At 31.6% G+C, this 20000-nt stretch overlaps 2 protein-coding genes across 2 annotated transcripts in view; one reads left to right on the top strand and one right to left on the bottom strand.

Moving 5' to 3' along the window:
* Positions 1 to 20000, top strand: part of LOC137616580 (pleckstrin homology domain-containing family G member 7-like) — a 723306-nt gene that overhangs the window by 679827 nt on the left and 23479 nt on the right. Inside the window, exon 12 of the mRNA XM_068346464.1 lies at positions 6311 to 6485. Within this exon, the coding sequence (XP_068202565.1) occupies positions 6311 to 6485 (175 nt within the window). The remainder of the gene's footprint in view (positions 1 to 6310; positions 6486 to 20000) is intronic.
* LOC137625055 (serine-rich adhesin for platelets-like) overlaps positions 14171 to 20000 on the bottom strand; it is a 7002-nt gene continuing 1172 nt past the window's right edge. Inside the window, 1 exon segment of the mRNA XM_068355991.1 lies at positions 14171 to 20000. This exon segment is cut by the window's right edge and continues 109 nt beyond it. Coding sequence (XP_068212092.1) covers positions 14430 to 20000 — 5571 coding nt within the window. The 3' untranslated portion in view covers positions 14171 to 14429.

Raw genomic sequence — 20000 nt, 5'->3', positions numbered from 1 at the left:
TTTTATTATTATTATTATTTTACATGTAAGCAGGATTTTCTCGTATGGTAGCCATCATTTATCTATTATCACAGATAGAAAAACATGATGTACGTACTTTATGTACCTGAGCAAAATATGGTGAATGCCAATTGCCGCATGACAATCGGAAATCAATAAATTCTCCCATGGCCAGTCGTGCCAATTTTTAACGAGAGAGAATTTAATTAGGCAATTTATTTGATTAAAACATAAATGAATGAGTAGCTATTGAAATTAAAAGACTTATTATTATTATTATTATTATTTATAATTTATCCTCCTTATCGATTTTATGGTATATGATTTTCCTTTAATTATTTGTGTATTTATGTATTCCTATTTTGAGTCGTTTAGACAATTCTGAAATCGTGGTTCCTCGAATCATGAAATTAAAATTGCAACGTTTTTATCTATGTGATGCTTTTTAAAATTGCCAGAATTATATATACGTTCAATTTTAAATTTTCGAACATTTCATATATCATAGATGCTCCAAAGATAAAATATTAAAGTATTCTGAAAATATTTTATCCTCCGAATCTAATATATATGTAACCTTTTTCGTTGACGTGTATTATTAGTTAAATTATAGATATTTAATTATTCCATTATTCATATCTCGTATACATATCCATAGAATATATTGAAACATTTCTCATTGTTTATATTTTCTTTATGTTAGGCTTTTTCAAATTGGCTTAATTAAATATATTTCAAAACTATGACAGAATATTGTCAAAATAATATAAATTTTTCTTCTGAAATACGGCATGAAAATATATCAATCAATACATTGTTATTTTTCATTTTATTATTCATCCTTATCTGGATGAATAAACTTTGTCTTCACGAAACAATAGAGCAAATTACATTGATGTAATTTCGTTAGTGATTTTTGTGGCTTTCTTTCCCTCTACATCCAATCTTTGGAATTATATTCTTGCTTACATTTGTTCTTACTCATGTAAGTTTTCTTCTCTTTTAATTACCTCCGTTTGTTTGTTTGTTTGTTTTTCAACTACTTCCTGGCACCAAATTTACTCATAGAGTAGTGAAACTTTCATGTAGTAATTGTTATGGTGAGAGGTGGAAGTGATTCAATATTGAAAGTCATAGGTCAAAGGTCAAGGTCGAGCAAAAGGTCGACCGAATAAACCGTAACCTTAACCCCAAGTTCGCACATGGTTATCACACAGACTTCAAATACGCCGAATGTCTAAATTGATTCTGGGAAAGGCAAGCTGGTTTCGAAAAATAAGAGCAGCCGTGGCGGAGATCTGCAAACTGCTTGTTTTAGACGACATCCATGAAACAAATTCCTTTTGTCGGCTTAAAGAGCTGAAAGTATATTTCACTTCTTTCAATCAAATAAAAACCAACTAAGTTTACAGCTTTTTTTTTTTTTTTTTTTTTTTTTTTTTTTTTTTCAACAGCGACACGTTTAACTAAAACATTTATTTTGCGTTTAAAGTAAATATATGGTTTTTACCTTTCTTTTGGTTATTCAGTTATGTTCGTAGAACAAGTACTTCAACTTGAGGTAATGATAACGTGTGATTCTTATATTTGAATACTAGTTTCCTTATTAGTATTTTCAGTATCGAATCAACTTTTAGCATTATTTTGTGTAAAGTTTCAATTTCCTTTGTATCATATATATATATATATATATATATATATATATATATATATATACTGTATATATATATGTGTATGTATATATACATATATATATATATGTGTATGTATATATACATATATATATATATATATATATATATATATATATATATATATATATATACACACACATATATATATATACACACACACACATATATATATATATATATATATATATATATATATATATATATATATATAAATCACCTGCTGCTCCTTACCTAAACAAGTCTTTCAGAGTAATGTATGTAATGAGTAATGATTATATTCTTCATATTTTTCTTAAATTCAATGATCTGATTTATCACTTTTTGGTGGATTAATAATATTTTATTATATAGATAACAAAAGAAGTTGATAGTTTTCATAAACTGTTAGAGAATTTGAAACTTTTGAAGTATCAACGTCTTTATTTCTATACCAAGAATAAAATCATGAAATTTATCACTTCTTTGCTTTAACTTTTCTTGTTTTTTTGAATATTAATTTCTTTGAATAAGTAATTTCATGTATCTCATACATAATGATAATTTTCTTGCTAATGCCCGAGACACGAAGAGCTTTCTTATATAGTTAGTTTTATATATGTCCTCAATATAATAAAAAACAAGTGTTTGGCTACATATATACGGTATAAATATATATAATATATATATATATATATATATATATATATATATATATATATACATATATATAGTATATATATGTACATATTTCATGTATATATATGTATATGTGTATATATATACATATATATATATATATATATATATATATATATATATATATATATATATATACTGTATATTGTATATCTTTTCGGTCACGCCAACTCTCCCCGACCCTTAGGTATGGGGGGGAGTAGTAGACATACCCTGATGAGTGCAGTGCGTGTTTTTGCATATCTATCCAAATATTTAAAAAATTTTGACAGGCCATGTATACTAGTATATATATATGTATATATAGTAAATGGTCTTCCACTGTCTTGGGTTAGAGTTCTCTTGCTTGAGGCTACATTGGGCCACACTATTCCATCTCGTTTCTCTTCCTTTTGTTTTGTTAAAGTTATAGTTTATATAGAAAATATTTAAATGTCATTGTTCTTAAGATATATTGTTTTTCCTTGTTTCCTTTCCTCACTGGGCTATTTTCCCTGTTGGGGCCCCTGGGCTTATAGCATCTGGCTTTTCCAACTAGGGTTGTAGCTTAGCAGATAATAATAATAATAATAATAATAATAATAATATATGTACTGTATATATAGTATACACACACACGCACACACACACACACACACATATATATATATATATATATATATATATATATATATATATATATATATATATATATATATATATATATATATATATCCTTTACAATACAGAATATTTAGTTCTCGAAGGAAGTATTAGTAATCTAAAGCAGGTAAATTCTGTAATGTAACAATTTACTTGAGAAATTCCAGCCAAGAAAAGTCGTATAATTCTTATTTTAATGTTGCATCATTAGAATGTTCTTTTGATATTCGTTTCTCATTTCCTGTGGCGTGGGAATCAAGGGATGAATATCACCGTGTTTTATTTCTTGTGGTAATTTTCTATTATAATATATTTTGAGACTTAAACAACGGAAATTAAAAACAATAGAAACTCGTCTTATACAAACAAATTGATCTATCAATTTGAAACATAATTCATTCAAGAAGACTTTCAAAAATAGATATGTACAAAAGCAATTCATTTTTCCCCATTTAGTGGATTTAATGTAAATCGGGTAATGGATTTATTATGAATTAATGGCTACAGTGGGATGTACAGTATATCATTCAATTTACTTTACAATGCAGACCGACTTTATCAAACACACGCTTACAAGTTAGTCTTTACATTAATCTCACTTTTCCAATTTAATGGAAGTTCTATGAAATTTTCCTTTTGTCATGTCGCTATCATTAACTTCATCAGGCCCTTTAATGCATTCATTAATACTAAAGAAAAAAATATTACAATAAACCATTTAAGTAAGTTAAATTGCTAACTTTTATACGAGTTATGCAAAAATTTAGCTCACAGTAATACATAGTTACCTATGCTCTCGCACAAGTTTTAAAAGATGAAATTGTATCTGAAATACTTGAAGATTCATCCGATATTTTTTTTCTAGAATACTGTTTTAAAACGCGTTTTTGAGATGTGAAACATTCGACAACCGAGTTTTACTTTTTCTTTATAACATCATCGTCTATTTATTGTTTTTCTCTGACAGTCTATACCCGCAACTTTTCTAGTTTAATTTATATATATATATATATATATATATATATAAATATATCTATCTATCTATATATATATGTATATATATATATATATATATATATATATATATATATATATATATATATATATATATATATATATATGTACACATTAAAATTATGAAAAGAAAAATGAAAACAATTGCTTGGAGTCAGTATTTTTGTTTTTTAAATGACATCATCGGACTCGAATTGAGAATAAAAAGACATCCATATGATGTTTATATATTGAATATATTTAATATCATACCTCTTCTAAAGAAAATAGATATAATGTAGTGTTTAATTATAGTTGCACATTGAAAAAAATCTGTTGATTAAGAACAGCTCTGGAAAAATACAATTATGTGTTGTAGGGTATTTAATGTTAAAACTTAATTTACTTTATGTCAGCCAAACATCAAAAAGCATTTTTGTTAGAACCAAAATATATATATCTGTTTCTAAGGACTTTGTTAATAAGGCGTTGGTTGTCCATTGACTTGAAATCTGGTCATAGATTCTATATCAATCACTTTACCCAAACAAATATGGTTGAATTCTTTTTTTATTACCCGTACCGAAGATCATCATGTAAATCCAAGTCATAGTCTGTTTTAACCAGTAATTAGATATTCCCTTTTCGGTATGATTTTGATGTCTGCATTTCCATTTCATTGTGAGGTCGATGATGTCATTTACGAGACAAAAATACAGACTCCGATCAAGTGTTTTCATTTTACCTTTCGTAGCTATAATACAAATTTTATGATCATCACGTGTCAGTTGTCGTGAATTCTACACACCCGCGTGCATACATTATATATATATATATATATATATATATATATATATATATATATATATATATATATATATATATATACAGTATATATATATATATATATATATAATATATATATAATATATATTACTTTATGTGCATACATGTATATATATTTTATATATTTATTGATATTGTATTAATCCATATCCGAAAAATGCATTGTTCGAGAGAATGAAGCAATACATTGTTATGATGGAATTAGTAATATTTTCCTTCTCGGGATTATTCGCAAAAAAAAAAAAAAAAAAAAAAAAAAAAACCGCCTGGGGGCTTCCTCCACCAATTCCCCGGCCATCCAGCAGTCTTTGCACCATGTGTACATATATATGTTTACATGTATCTACATATATATGTATGTATTTGTGTTTATATGTATCCAGTATTCAATTTTTATTCAGTGTAGCGTCTAGTCCACTGCGTATACGGTTGAGGGGAGTATGTCAGATGCAGACTATATCTGTCGTAAAAAGTCCATCGTGTTGTAAAGCTTTCGGAAATGCTACGTTGTTCTCGCTTTTACGGTTTCTAGGAAATCTGTTTCTTTTATCTTCCAACGGGACATGTTTTATTTTATTAAAGTTCGGTTAAATATATATTTCTATCTTTTATATATATATATATATATATATATATATATATATATATATATACATATATATATATATATATATATATATATGTGTGTGTATATATATATATATATATATGTGTGTGTGTATATATATATACAGAGAGAGAGAGAGAGAGAGAGAGAGAGAGAGAGAGAGAGAGAGAGAGAGAGAGAGAGAGAGAGAAGCTTTTTAAACATGTTTTTTTATATATTCATATGTAAGTGTGATATGTAATCATTCACATATGCCCTGTAACATATAGTATACACTAAAACAAATACTAAGTGGTATATCCCTTCTTGAAGATAACCAATTCATCTTTTAGAACAAAGATGGTCATTAATGATCATTATAAGATAGTTAAGTACCTCCGTTTATACCCTTTGTCAATGACCTTAGATATCAAGATGCCAGAAAACCTCAAATCAATCAATCAATTAGACTCTTTGTACTCCGTTGGGACAGACGACGTATAATTCCAAAAATTATGAGAGAAAACCCACAGTTTAAAAGGGAAATAAACTACATACCCTAAGGTTCTTCACCTAACCCAATCTAGGAACTGTATTCTTACCTTGGGGGTGGGGCGACCGCCCCTAAAACTGTTGTGTTCTTTGTTGAGATTAACTCTCAAACCTGCGTCTGCTTCCCAACCGGATTCAATCCTGGCAAGACAAAACTAAATCATAATAAATCGTAAAACTAGCTTCATATTATCGCATTTCAGACCAAAATAAACAACTTCCTTATCAATAAAATAAATTTGAGAAGCCATAAGAAAGTACGCCTGTCTCAACGAACCACATTCACCCCCCTCTCATTTTCACCTTTGTCTTTCCTTTGCAGTGGTGCAACCGTGACCCCCGATGCAAGAAACTGCAACTGACTGACCTTCTGGTAGCCCCCGTGCAACACATCATGAAGGTCCCGCTCATTCTCAGGGACATCGAGGGGCGGACCGAAGACCCTCAGGAGAGAGCCGTCGTCAGGGAGATCATCGAGGCTGAAGAACATTCGCTCAGTAAGTCTCTTGTTTTTTGAAGTTTGAGATTGAAAGGGTATCACGATTTTCTAGAAATCTATTCGCTTCTTTATAATCTTTAGTTTTTTATCAAGTAATTTTTTCATTTTTCGTACATTCGTATTTTCCCCACGTCAAATATTGTCTAGTTTCTCCTTTTTGATAAATTGTTTAATCCTATTTTTTCATATTTTTACTCTTGGTTTTGAAGTTTGTGGTTGAGAGGGTATCACTTTATATATATATATATATATATATATATATATATATATATATATATATATATATATATATATATATATATATATATATATATATATATCCATTCGCTTGTTCATATCCATTTTAATTTTATTAGATAATTCTCTAATTTTTTGTACATTCGTATCTTGCTCACGTCAAATATAATCTAGTTTTTTCTATTTGATTAATTGTTTAATCCTAGTTTTTCGGTTTTGAGGATGGGATTGAAAGGCTATTACGATTTCTTATATGTTCGCTTGTTTATATTTACCTCTAGTTTTTTTATTAAGCAATTTTCTCATTTTTTCGTACATTTGTATTTCACAATTGTCTATCCATTCACTTGTTTATTTATCTCTAGTTCTTTTTATTAAGCAGTCTTTTTCATTTATTCATACATTTATATTTAGCTCATATTAAATAATATCTGAGGTTTTTCATTCTTTATTAAGGGTTTAAAATTGTCTTAATATTTAATCTGTTTATATTTTAACTGTTTGTAATTTTGGAAATAATTTTAACTTTTGGTTTTCATTTCTTTTAATCAAATTATTTTTGTGTTTTCTTTTTCGGTTTTTTTTTTATTTTCAGAACATTTTATTTACTTCATTGTATTTGTTTCCGCCTTTGCTTTAATTTCTGTTGTACGCATAATTGTCCTTCAGTGTTTTTACTTTTTTTTCTACCATTTCTTGTGACATATGATTGATTAATTATCCATATTTGGGGACGTGATTTCTTCTTATTTCTTCTTTTTTTTTCTACAGTTTCTCAATTTCCTAAACCACTGCATTCGTCTCTTGACTCAGCAGTTTTAAAGATGAAAAAAAAAAATGTCCGTGTCAATCAGAAAAAGTGAAAACGCTCATTAATGCATTTTTACTTCTACACTTGAACATGTCGCTTTTGTTCTGCCAGGGAGCCATCGATTCTGCTCTCATTAATCTGTTTTACAGGGAGTGTAATCAGTGTGTATTTATATCCTTTCTCTTTTTGATTATTGTTTCTTTATCGTGTATATATATATATATATATATATATATATATATATATATATATATATATGTATGTATATAAATGATGTATGTATATATATATATATATATATATATATATATATATATTATATCTTGGGCTAGAGTTCTCTTGCTTGAAGGTACCCTCGGGCACACTATTCTATCTTATTTCTTTTCCTCTTGTTTAGTTAAAGTTTTTATAGTTTATGTAATGTTACTGTTCTTAAAATGTTTTATTTTTCATGTTTCCTTTCCTCACTGCTATAGCATCCTGCTTTTCCAACTAGGGTTGTAGCTTAGCAATTATTATTATTATTATTAATAATAATAATAATAATAATAATAATAATAATATCCTTTCTGAGTGGGGATACCTTAACTTGGTGAAAGGGTTTGCGTACCGCCGTGATCAGCAAAGCTGTACTAGTCAGAGCCACCCATACTAGGTTGGTTTGCAGTGAGTGATCTGACGAAAGTATCCCACCATCACCAATCTGCACTGGCCAGCGTGACTATGGAATGATGCAAACTGCCCAAACCCCAGACATGAATTTACATGGACTAGAATCGGCTGCATTTGTTGTCTTTATATATACAGTATATATATATTTATATATATATATATATATATATATATATATATATATATATATATATATATATATACAAATGCATACATATATATATATATATATATATATATATATATATATATATATATAAATTTGTGTGAGAGGGTATGAATATTTGAGGTTATCCATATTTAATATAGCTTTTACGGACAAGTAATTCCACTTCATCCTTGTATTTGCGCCAGAATATACAATATATTATAATTATGATTTTATAATCATTACTTTCTATTTGTGTGTCTAGTTTGATTATTTCATTATTATGTTTTACCAATATTTTTTCCTTTTTTATTTTTCATATCCTTTAATTTTGTATTTTCTTCTTTTCCTTGAAATTATATTAATGATGTAGTCGTATGTATTAAACACTTCAATATTTGTTAATATAATTTCACGCCTTTATTCATGCTTCAGTAATTTCACCATGGCCATTAACCTCTTTTATTTCCCTTGCAATATTGCAAATTGTATATTTGCATAATAGCCAATCATTTCCGAAATTATCTACATCACTCGTAATTTCAATTTGACCCTCTAAATCTCCCTTTTAATATTTTACGTCTCTTTGTAGTCGGTATTTTGTAATACCATCTTTTTGTGTTGAATTTCCCTGTTTTCCACAACGTGGCTTGCCAATTTCCAGAACGCTCTTAATTAGTGATGACTTTGAAGCTCTTCTTTGGTGTGGAGTGATGATAATTGATTACAGGTAAGGACACTGAAGCGCACATAGTAACGAGGGATTCGTCAAAAACATCGGAGTTTTCGTTTATTAGTCGAACGGGAAGCTCAGAAGTGTCAGAGTCTAAGAGTGAGCATTAAAAAGTTTTAGAATTTTCTTACATTCGTTAATTTTTTTTTATGAATAGTTCTAGTTCTTATATATCTATTATAATATTAATGATTATTATTCTTATTATTATTATTATTAGTAATATTATTATTATTATTATTATTATTATTATTATTATTATTATTATTACTTTCTAAGCTACACCCCTAGTTGGAAACGCAGTATGCTATACGCCCATGGGCTCCAACAGGAGAAATAGTCTAATGAGAAAGGAAATAAGGAAATAAATAAATTGCAAGAAAAATAATGAACAATTAAAGTATTTCAAGAACAGTAACAACATTACAATATTTTTTTTTATTTATAAACTAGAAAATTAAAGAAACATAATAACAAGAGGAAGAGAAATAAGTTAAAATAGTGTGCCTAATTGAGAACTCTACATGGTTAAAAATTTGCCGTAAAAATACAGTAAAAATCCTGGAATAAATTCTGTCCGGCATTTACTGTTTTGAAAACGGATATATTGACGTAAAGGAGTGATATTACGGTCACCAACCCGTAAAAGATAATAACATAGTAGGGTGAAAATTACGGTCGCCTGTATTTTACTGAAACACGGCTGAGAACAGTATATTTTTACGGAGAATTTCCGATTAAAATTACGGGTTTTTTTTTTATCATTGTACCACAAGACAGTGGAAGACTGTGGTACAGAGGTTATGGCACTACCTAAGACTAGAGAATAATTGTTTGATTTTGGAGTACCCTCCCAGAAGAGCTGCTTATCATAGCTAAAGAGTCTCTTCTACCCTTACCAAGAGGAAAGTAGGTACTGAACAATTGTAGCGCAGTAGTTAACACCTGGAGCGAAGAAGAATTGTTTGGTAATCTCAGTGTTGGCAGATGTATGAGGACAGAGGAGAATGTGTAAAGAATAGGCCAGAATAATCGGTGTATGTGTATGCAAAAGAAAATAATTCATAACCAGAAGGAAAGATCCAGTTAAGTGCTGTCTGGCCAGTCAAAATCTTGTGGTAGTATCCTTTGGTTCTGATATAAGTTAATGATTCTTTTTAATTGCAACTATTAATAGTGATCCCCATTCAAGATATCTGGTACTAATAATGACGCATATTAGGATCATTTTTCATTTTTTGTAATTAGGCCTATTAAGGACTTTTCTTATGACAAAAGTAAATTTCGTGATGGAAATAACTCAATAAAAATCGCTATTTCTCCTGATGAATCTTCATTGAGGTATATAGGGACCAGTAAGAGTTAGCTGATATCCATGACTCACATAAAATTTATGTGAAATTTATTTGAAATCATTATTCATCTGTTATGATGTTTAAGACTGATTGAGATTTATTATAAAATACCTGAACCATATCTGCCAAAGGATGCTGATCCAAGTACATGAACCAGGTCTGCTGAAGCCCGTTAGTGCAAATGCTTCAAACACCATTGGTGCAATAGCCTGAACCACATTTACTAAAATACAATAGTGAAAACGCCAGAACCACATACGCCAAAGGGCATTGGTGTAAGACTCGGAACCAGATCTGCCAAAGGGTATTGGTGCTGTCGCCTGAACCACATATTTTTAAGGGCATTTAGGTAATATCTGCCAAAGGGTATTGTATTGGTGCAAACCCTTGAACCACATATTCCAAAAGGCATTTAGGTAGAATCTGCCAAAGGGTATTGTTGAGGTGCAAACGATTAAACCACATCTTCCAAAGGGCAGTTAGGTAAAATCTGCCAAAGGGTATTGTATTGGTGCAAATGCTTGAACCACATCTTTCAAAGGGTATTTAGGTAAAATCTGCCAAAGGGTATTATATTGGTACAAACGATTGAACCACATCTTCCAAAGGGCATTTAGGTCAAATCTGCCAAAAGGTATTTTATTGGTGCAAACGCTTGAACCACATCTTCCAAAGGGCATTGGTCCAAGAGCCGGAACAAGATCTCCCAACGAGCATTGGTAAAAAAAAAAAAAATTAACAAAGGCGTTTCTGCTGCTCCTTGCAATAGATTTTCCAGAGATAGCTCAATTATTTCATGACAAAGGAATTGTGTGCAATCGTACTAAATGCGAATTTTGGCGCAGGGCTTTCATATCAATCAAAATATTTTTTTTATTAAAAGGATATGGGTTATAATTAATCTCACGTCCTTTTCATATGCAGTGAATCGAAATTCGTTCAATGAAATGTAAGTAGAACACGACCTCGTCTCGATATTTGTTTATAGGTAGTCGAAAATTCAATTCTTCTTCTTCTTCTTCTTCTTCTTCTTCTTCTTCTTCTTCTTCTTCTTCTTCTTCTTCTTCTTCTTCTTCTTCTTCTTCTTCTTCTTCTTCTTCTTATTATTATTATTATTATTATTATTATCAACATCAACGTCAATCTTATTATTAGAAAATAACGTAAATTTATATTGAAAAAGTCTATAAATCCATAATTTACAGAAATCTTCAGCAAAATAAATTCATATATGAAGTGACAAATTATTAGATAAATCGGCAAAGAACTAGCGTTAAACTTATACTGTTTAAGGCAAAGATATTCGTGAAAAGAACTAATAGCATTAGTTCTTTCCACGAAGATAGATTGAAAGTCTTTTTTTATAGCAACGAAAGTATTGAGACAGAAATATGAACAGCAGACAAAGGCTAAAGTGATTTCAAAACTAATTAGCAGCCTCATATTAAGGCTCAAAGGTAGTTAGGGACTAGATTAGTGTTTCAAAGTAATATTTGGAAAACACCTTTTTGGAGTAATACGTTTAGACACACACACACAGAGAGAGAGAGAGAGAGAGAGAGAGAGAGAGAGAGAGAGAGAGAGAGAGAGAGAGAGAGAGAGAGAGAGAGAGAGAGAGAGAGAGAGATTTCCCTGAAAAATTAAGTGATTTCACAAAAAGACTGTACGTTAATTACTGCCAATATCATACTAGAAATGCTGAATATTGGATAACTCCCATAGGTATGAAACTTTCCTAAATCTCCTGGCATAACTGTAAGGATTGCCCATCAGCAACGTGTCGAACTTTTTATGTTACTTAGAATATTGGATTGTGGTTGCTAATAGTATCCTCTTTCATTGCATAGCTGAGAATAACTCAGTATAGGCAAAGAGAGTTCTGACTGGACATGGCCATAGCATTCCCTCTCTGAAATTATATATATATATATATATATATATATATATATATATATATATATATGTATATATATATATATATATATATGTATATGTTTATATATATATATATATATATATATATATATATATATATGCGCATGTGGGTACATAAGTAAATATGTACAGATAGTTTTGTTGATATACGTGAATTTCATGATTTCAAAGGTTGAGCCACAAAAAATATTAGATATCAGATTCCCTTTGTCCCATGAATAAATAGCCATGAAGCTTATATATATATATATATATATATATATATATATATATATATATATATATATACATATATATATATATATATATATATATATATACTGTTAAAGCTATGAAAATTCAAGTAATTTGGTTACCGGTTTTTTTTTTTTCTTTTCGAATGTAGACTCTATGCTTTTTGACCTGGAAAGTAAATTGGACATGGCCTTTGTAAAGGGCATCACCCTTTTTATTTTGGAAATAGAATGATACTAGTTTGTTTGTTTTCTTTTATCTTTCACTTTCCAATTAGCTTATTTTTCATATTTGTACTATTTATATGCTACCCTTATTGTATGTAACAGAACCAAGCTGAAAAATCTTTAAAAGTGTTCTCTTTTTTATTATGCAAAACCAATTAGTTTTTGCAGTGTTAGATTCATTTTTCTAGTAACACTATATACACCTTAAAGGTCAGCAATGAATGGGAGAAATAAGGGAGTGGATAGTGCACTAGAGACTGACCATATATCCATATGATCAGCATCTAACCCCCTCTCCATCAAGCTAAGACCAAGTAGGGCCAGGCAATGGTTGCTGATAACTCTGCAGGTAGACTTATAGACCCCCCAAACATCCCGTCTCTAGCTCACAAGTAGGGTACGGTTGTAGACACTACCAAAAGCTAGGGAGTTTATGCAGATCTCGAACTCCCGTCCAACAGATTGTGAGCCAAGAACGTTTCTAATAGGCCACCACGACCTTAAACTCACGTATTTATCCATATGGTCAGTTTTCTTCCTTAACTGTATGCTTATGTACATGTTTCCCTTTAAATTTACCTTTTCAGTCTAGAAATGCTCGCTCTCTCTCTCTCTCTCTCTCTCTCTCTCTCTCTCTCTCTCTCTCTCTCTCTCTCTCTCTCTCTCTCACATACATGTATACAGTTGACCAGATGGACTGGGAAAGGTACTTTAATTAATACAATAAACTTCAATGAACATTATTCTTACAATGAATTAAGTGAATTAGACATAAACAATAAAACCGTCGACTTTGACATACAATTATAAGGTTAAATATCACTCATACAATTCAGAAACAGTTTCCGTTTATCTATTGTTAGAAACAACAATTTATTTAATTCATCTCTATCATTTGAAATGTGATGCTTTAAAAATTGAGCTTCAGGTTAGGTTTAAATTCCAAATTAGAAGTGTTATAATATATTCATGTACTTTATTCCTATAATTGTTTTCTAGTCTGTCCTCGGTTAATTTTCTGCAAGTTTTAGTATAATTTTCTCTTTTTTATACATTTTGTCTTTCAAGTCTTTATAAATTTCAATTTGAAGATAAAACTAAAGTAAAACATATTATTTCATATACATATAATATATATATATATATATATATATATATATATATATATATATATATATATATATATATATTAAATATACTTATATACACATATACAGGCCTATATATATATCATATGTATGCATGTTTGTATATTATATATATATATCATATGTATTTATGTTTGTATATATATATATATATATATATATATATATATATATATATATATATGTTTGTGTGTGTATGTGTGTGTTCATAAACATTATATTGCCATTAAGATTACCTTTAGAAATAATCAAGATGTAAATACAATCACGTTTTATTCCGTTGGAGGCTACTTCCTCAAGTTAATAATATACTTTTTCAATTACAAGAAAGCTAAGTTAAAGGAAATAGTATAGTAGGTTACTTTGTGTCAAGATGAAACTGAACTTGTTTAGAGCGCTTAGTTTTTGAGAAATTGCTGGTCGTTTTTCACCGACATCTTATTCACCATATTTGAGATGTACTTGTTTCAGCCTTTCGAACATCCTCAGACGCGGTCCCTCTCATGACGTTTACTAAAATAGCACTACTGTTCTTCTGAACTGCTTCCTCCATCTCCTGAGTTGAAGACGATTGGTCAATACGGCGAGCGTTCGTTACCAGCACGTCCTCCCATTGGTCGATTTGTTTCCACTTCTGCATCACCAATGCCTTCATGTTCTCTATCCCTTGGATGATCATTTCTTCACTCAGCACTCTGGATGATAGCTGCGCCACGCTCGTCTCGTGCTCCTTGATGCCTTTGTCACAGCTCTCAAGTAATTTCTCGAGGTCGCTCTTGAAGTGGTCCAGCGTGGCCACCTTCTTGCCAAAGAACTCCGTATGAGAGTTCTTTATGTGGTCCACGGCTTCATGTGCTGGTATCGAAACACAGCTTCCTACCGGCGGCTGCCTATGGACTAGGTCCAGACATTCGTTGCAAATCCACTCTTCACATGTTTTGCAATACAGATCAAGTAAAGCGCCATGTGTTTTGCATTGCCCAATACCTGCTTTTACAATTTCGTTGGTTTTAGATGTTTGAGGTGCTGATTTGTGCTTGCCCAACGCGATTTCATTCTCAGGTTTTTCACTCTCTGGATTAATCAAAGAAAGGTTTGCTGAATGAAGTTGAGATGATGGTCTGTAGTTGAAGCTAGGAGTAAATTGTGAGTCAGTCAGTGTTAAAGGTCTTCTCAAAATAAAACCATTTGTTTGGTCGTGGTCACTTTCATCCCATTGGCCTGTTCTGGAGCTGAACGTTGATGATGACATCTCTCTCGTTTTCCTGTTTTCAGTGTGAGATGGAAATGCTTCATAGATATCATCAGGGAAGTCTTCACTAGTAGATTTAACATCATCCAAAGATCTATAACTGGATAATTTTGGGTACTGACTCTCTGAGCCAATGGTATCTCTTCTAGATTCTGGCATTAAGCGATCCAAGTCATTATTTATAGTTAAAGTAGTTAGCCTTAAAGTGCTGGTGCTGGTACTGTGGCTGTCATCATCAGAGAATGAATACGTGGATTTCTTGTCCATTCCTTTCATTTTTTTCAAGGTTTTACTTGACTTTATCTCCTCATTACTACTCTGGTTATTATATTTTGTGGAACTGGAACTTTTCTTGTTAATATGGAATCTCTGAGGCAGTCTTTCATCATAGTTGTAAGGAATCACTGAAATATCAACCATTCTTTGGTCCTGTTTCCTCAACCTTTTCACATCGCTCATATCCTTTTTTAACTTTGGAACACTGCTTGCTGTCGAGTCTTCACTGGAGTATTGGTTGTACTTTGCCTTACGATTTCTGTGTTTTTTCGAAGTTTTCTCTCTCATAGATGATTTAGGGCCTTCTCTGATACCTTCACTAGTCCTAGCAGCTCTTATTCTTTGGCGAGCTCTTTCTAGCTTGATATCAATATTACTTGATTCTGACTCATCACACTGAGATGACTTGGATACTGTAGGCATTGTTTTGTGCCTGTGCACACCACTATAGGAACTCCTATTATCACCACTATCCTTTCTATCTCTTGACAGAGAAGATTTAGCTTTTGTCACTCTTGTGCCTCTGTTTCCAATTTTAGAGTCTTTATTCAAGTTATGGAATTCATCATTTGATTTTGACCTGCAAATTCTATTCCTATGTGCACAATATTTGGCAGAAGATACTTCTGAGTCACTGTGAGTAATACTGTCACTATCTAATAATGTACTTATATCTATTTCTTTAGCAGGCTTATGACATTTCCATGAGACAATGTCTTTCTTATGAGGTTTCCTATCAATATCACTCTTGTAACTATCATCACTGTTGTTTCTACTTTTTGTTTTGGCTTTTCCCACTTGACTTTTTGTTCTGTGACCTTTAAAGCCCTTTATATCATTTTTGTAGTTAAATGACTTCATTATTTTAGAAGCTTGTGTCTCTTCTTTTTGTTTTGGATGAAATCTTTCATTTCCTTCTGCCCCTTCTCTTTTCCTTTCATATATTTTTATGCCTTCACTTTCGCTTCCAGTTGTATCATCACTAGACTCTGTTTCCCCTGTAGGATTTGTAATGTATATTTCTTCAGAGTATTCTAAAACTGAATTATTTTCGTCTTTGTAATATGAAGATAAGCTTCCTTTGTGCTGCTTGGATGAAATCTTTTTTAATGAATCGGTTCCATGCTTTTTATCACAGTTTCTGTAGGAATGTCTCTCTGTTTTTTCACATGGTTGTTTATTGTTTATTGGATAATTGTTTACCAATCTTTTTTGAGGAATACCAGCCTTCCGTACTGGTTCATATTTGATAAGAGGAATGCATGACTCATTGTGATATATATATTTGGATACAGTTTCTTTACTTGATACCTCTTCTTCCTCTTCGTTCCTTTTACCCTTAGAGTGATCTCTCACTGGGCTTTGCTGATATTTAATGAGGGGAATACAGGATTCATTTCCATAAGAATACTTATGAGTTGAAGTGTCGTTTTGTGTTTTACCTTGTGTTTCTTTGGATCTTCTAGTATTATGAGTTTTGTTTTCTTTAATATTATTGAATGATTCTTGTTCATTTTTGGTGTCAGGTAAGCTCTCTTCCGATGAAAGATCTGTTTGCTGCTTTTGAATAACTTTTGATAAAAAGACATTTGCATGTTTCTTTGTAACATGTTGAGAATGCTCCTCAACTGTGTCTGAATCATCCTCTGTAGAAATGTAGGAGTTTGAATTCTTTTTTGGAATTTTACTTTTATCCTTTTTAGTGTTTTCTTTATATACTTTGTATTCTTCTTTTAAAGGTTTTAAATGTGAATTCATCATCATCCCCTCCAAAACAGGTTCCTTTGAGTAAGCTAGCTTGCTACACTTGGTCGTTTCATTGTGATTATCTTCCTTTGTGATTGACTGATTTTCATTGATATGTGAGTGAATAATATTGTCTTTGGATGTTGCCACCAGAGTCCTTTGGTCCTTTAATGATAATGAATCTCTCTCTGCCAAATATGGAGATTTATACCTTCCTTTAGATTTGAAATTCTGTAATTGTGGAGGATTCTCCTTCGAATCTGGAGTTTCTTTCTTAATGTCATCAGGAGTTTTGGTCGATTTTGTATCTGAAATTTCAATATTCATGAAAATTTCCTCTTCACTGTGCGCCATTACAGATTTCTCGACCATTCCGGGATTTTCATCTCCGCTATGTAATTGTCCTTTCGTGTCAGAAGCTGTAGACTTCATAAGCTTTTTAATCCAATCATTATGCACTGAATTCTCTCTCTTGGGATGTTCTCCTATTAAGTCTTCATGCATATTTACGTTGGATTCCCCTCTCTGTGAGCCTTCATAAGATCCCTCCACTTTGCTGGATACACTTCCTATTTGAAGCTCCCCTGAATAAATTTAGGCTATGTATAAAGGACGTGGTGACTCGATAAGGTCTGTTAACTTCATCTTCTCCCGTAAAGGAGAAGTTAAGCTGGAAGGTTTAGTAGATTCAGAGCTGTCTTTACTCAGAGCTGAATGGTGTAGATTTTCATACCTTCCTTTCTCACAAATCTTTTCCATTCCTGTCTTATTTTCTAGTTTCTCTTCAGATTCAATTGTTAGATAATTGCGTTCTTCAACACTACCCGTGTCAAATTCTATTCTAGTATCATTTACAAGCTGTGTTAATGGTTTCTCTTGATTGACAGGAGTACAGGAGTTATTCACTACTGAGCTTGACTCTATTTCATTTATTGATATTGGCCTTCTATTACTTTCGTCTGGTATATTCGGAGGTGAAGGAGGTGTAGGCGGTCGCTGTTCATATTTTGTTTGATTTTTGTTTACATTACCTTGGTCAAGTTGTTTAACATCACCCAAGTTTGATGAATATTCTGTTACTTGACTTTGAAGAGATGACTCTATGGTATGAGGCAGTTCCTTTTCGTCTTTCAATTTTAATGGTTTAGGAATTGGTGCTTTTTGCTTAGTGGCTGATTTAATTACACCTTCTGGAGCAACAAATGATTGCGCTTTTAGAGTAATTTCTGATGATCTGTTATCTGGTGTAGAGCTTCTTACTTGCAGATCACCTTTAACGGGGAAAGGACTAGGTGCTTTTCGTTTTGATGACCCTTTGGAGTGAAGCCTATGTGAACCACCAGGCATATTTACTGGTTTTTCTTCACATTTTATTGATTGTGAGCTAGACTGTAAACGATTTATTTTGTTTTCATCTGGAAGGGGTGCTTGTCTCTTGAGAACTCTATTGTTAATCTTTTGGTCTGTGGCTGATTTTTGTAAGGATTCATGCTTTTTGCTTAAAGGTTTCATGTCTGTTGGTGAATTAGTTGTCATTGGCCTCCATGTCGCTGTATTATTACCCTCTACCCTTGCTGCGGTGTCAGTTCCTTTTATTAACGATGGTGATCCACTTTTGTAATCTCTGTGCTTTTCTGAGTTTCCTTGTTCCTGATTTAATTTTGATGATTCTTTCGTATTTTCTTCTTCGAGAGACATCACAGGCTTTAGTTTAGTTATTCTGTTATCTGGAGAGTTGGAGACTGCAAGTTTTAAATCACTATTGGGGTTGAATTTCGTAGGACTGCAATTGTAAGGATGTTTAACTTTATCGCTTGGATCCCTTGTTTTTGCTGTCATTAATCGTATTGCGTGATAGGGCTTATCTGTGTCGCCATAGTTTTCTTCTAATGAAATCTCCGTCGACTTATTCTCAAAAGTAGGTTCTGATTGTAAAATTTCACGGGCAGATGATTTGTTGAATGGTTGACTCTTTGTATTCTTTGACTCTATAAGAGATTCCGTTGAGAGCGATGATCTCTTTACGGGTTTTGGAATATCCTTAGGGAACCCGTACTTATTGTTATGTAAATCCATTCTTATTTGTTGGATGGATCTTAATTTGGCCACAGGAGTTGAGGTTACAGCAGAGGTTTCTGGCATTTCGTGTAATGTAGGAAGTGTATCTACTTTAGCTGGCAGATACTGAGCTATTTTATTTTTTGACAACTGTCGTGTTTCTTGTGGTTTAAATGTAGATAAAGATGGTGTTGAAGGCATATTAGGGGTAGTCAGTGGTCTAAAGACAGCTGATGGTGGAGGTATTGACTGGATATCGTCTTTGGTTATTGTATTAGCAGGCATTACCTGCCGAGGTAGATCAACTACATCCATTGTTCCAAAGTCGCTCGTGCTTTTAAGGCTTCTATTAATATTTGACATCGAGCTAATCAGTGGTAACTGGTGTTTGAATGGCTTGGGAGAGACCAAACTGGAATTCAATTTCAAATCTGATTGAACATTTTCAGCCATTGAGTAACCTGGTGATTGGGGAATTGTAATCTCATTGCTTTCTTGTTCCATAGATGATATGGAATTCAGAGATGCTAATTGAACATTAACGTTTTCATTATTAGTATTTGAAAGTTTCTTATAAATTGTGAAATCTGTAGGTAGCTGTGTCTCTGAACTAGCTAAGAATGGTCTGGCACATGTTGGACATTTTCGACTTTCCGTTTTTATTAGGTGGGCTAGACATGC

Source organism: Palaemon carinicauda, chromosome 2 (genome assembly GCF_036898095.1).
Source record: "Palaemon carinicauda isolate YSFRI2023 chromosome 2, ASM3689809v2, whole genome shotgun sequence".
Lineage (NCBI taxonomy): Eukaryota > Metazoa > Arthropoda > Malacostraca > Decapoda > Palaemonidae > Palaemon > Palaemon carinicauda.
Note: the sequence above shows the minus strand (reverse complement) of the source record. Positions and strands in the feature narration are given on the sequence as shown.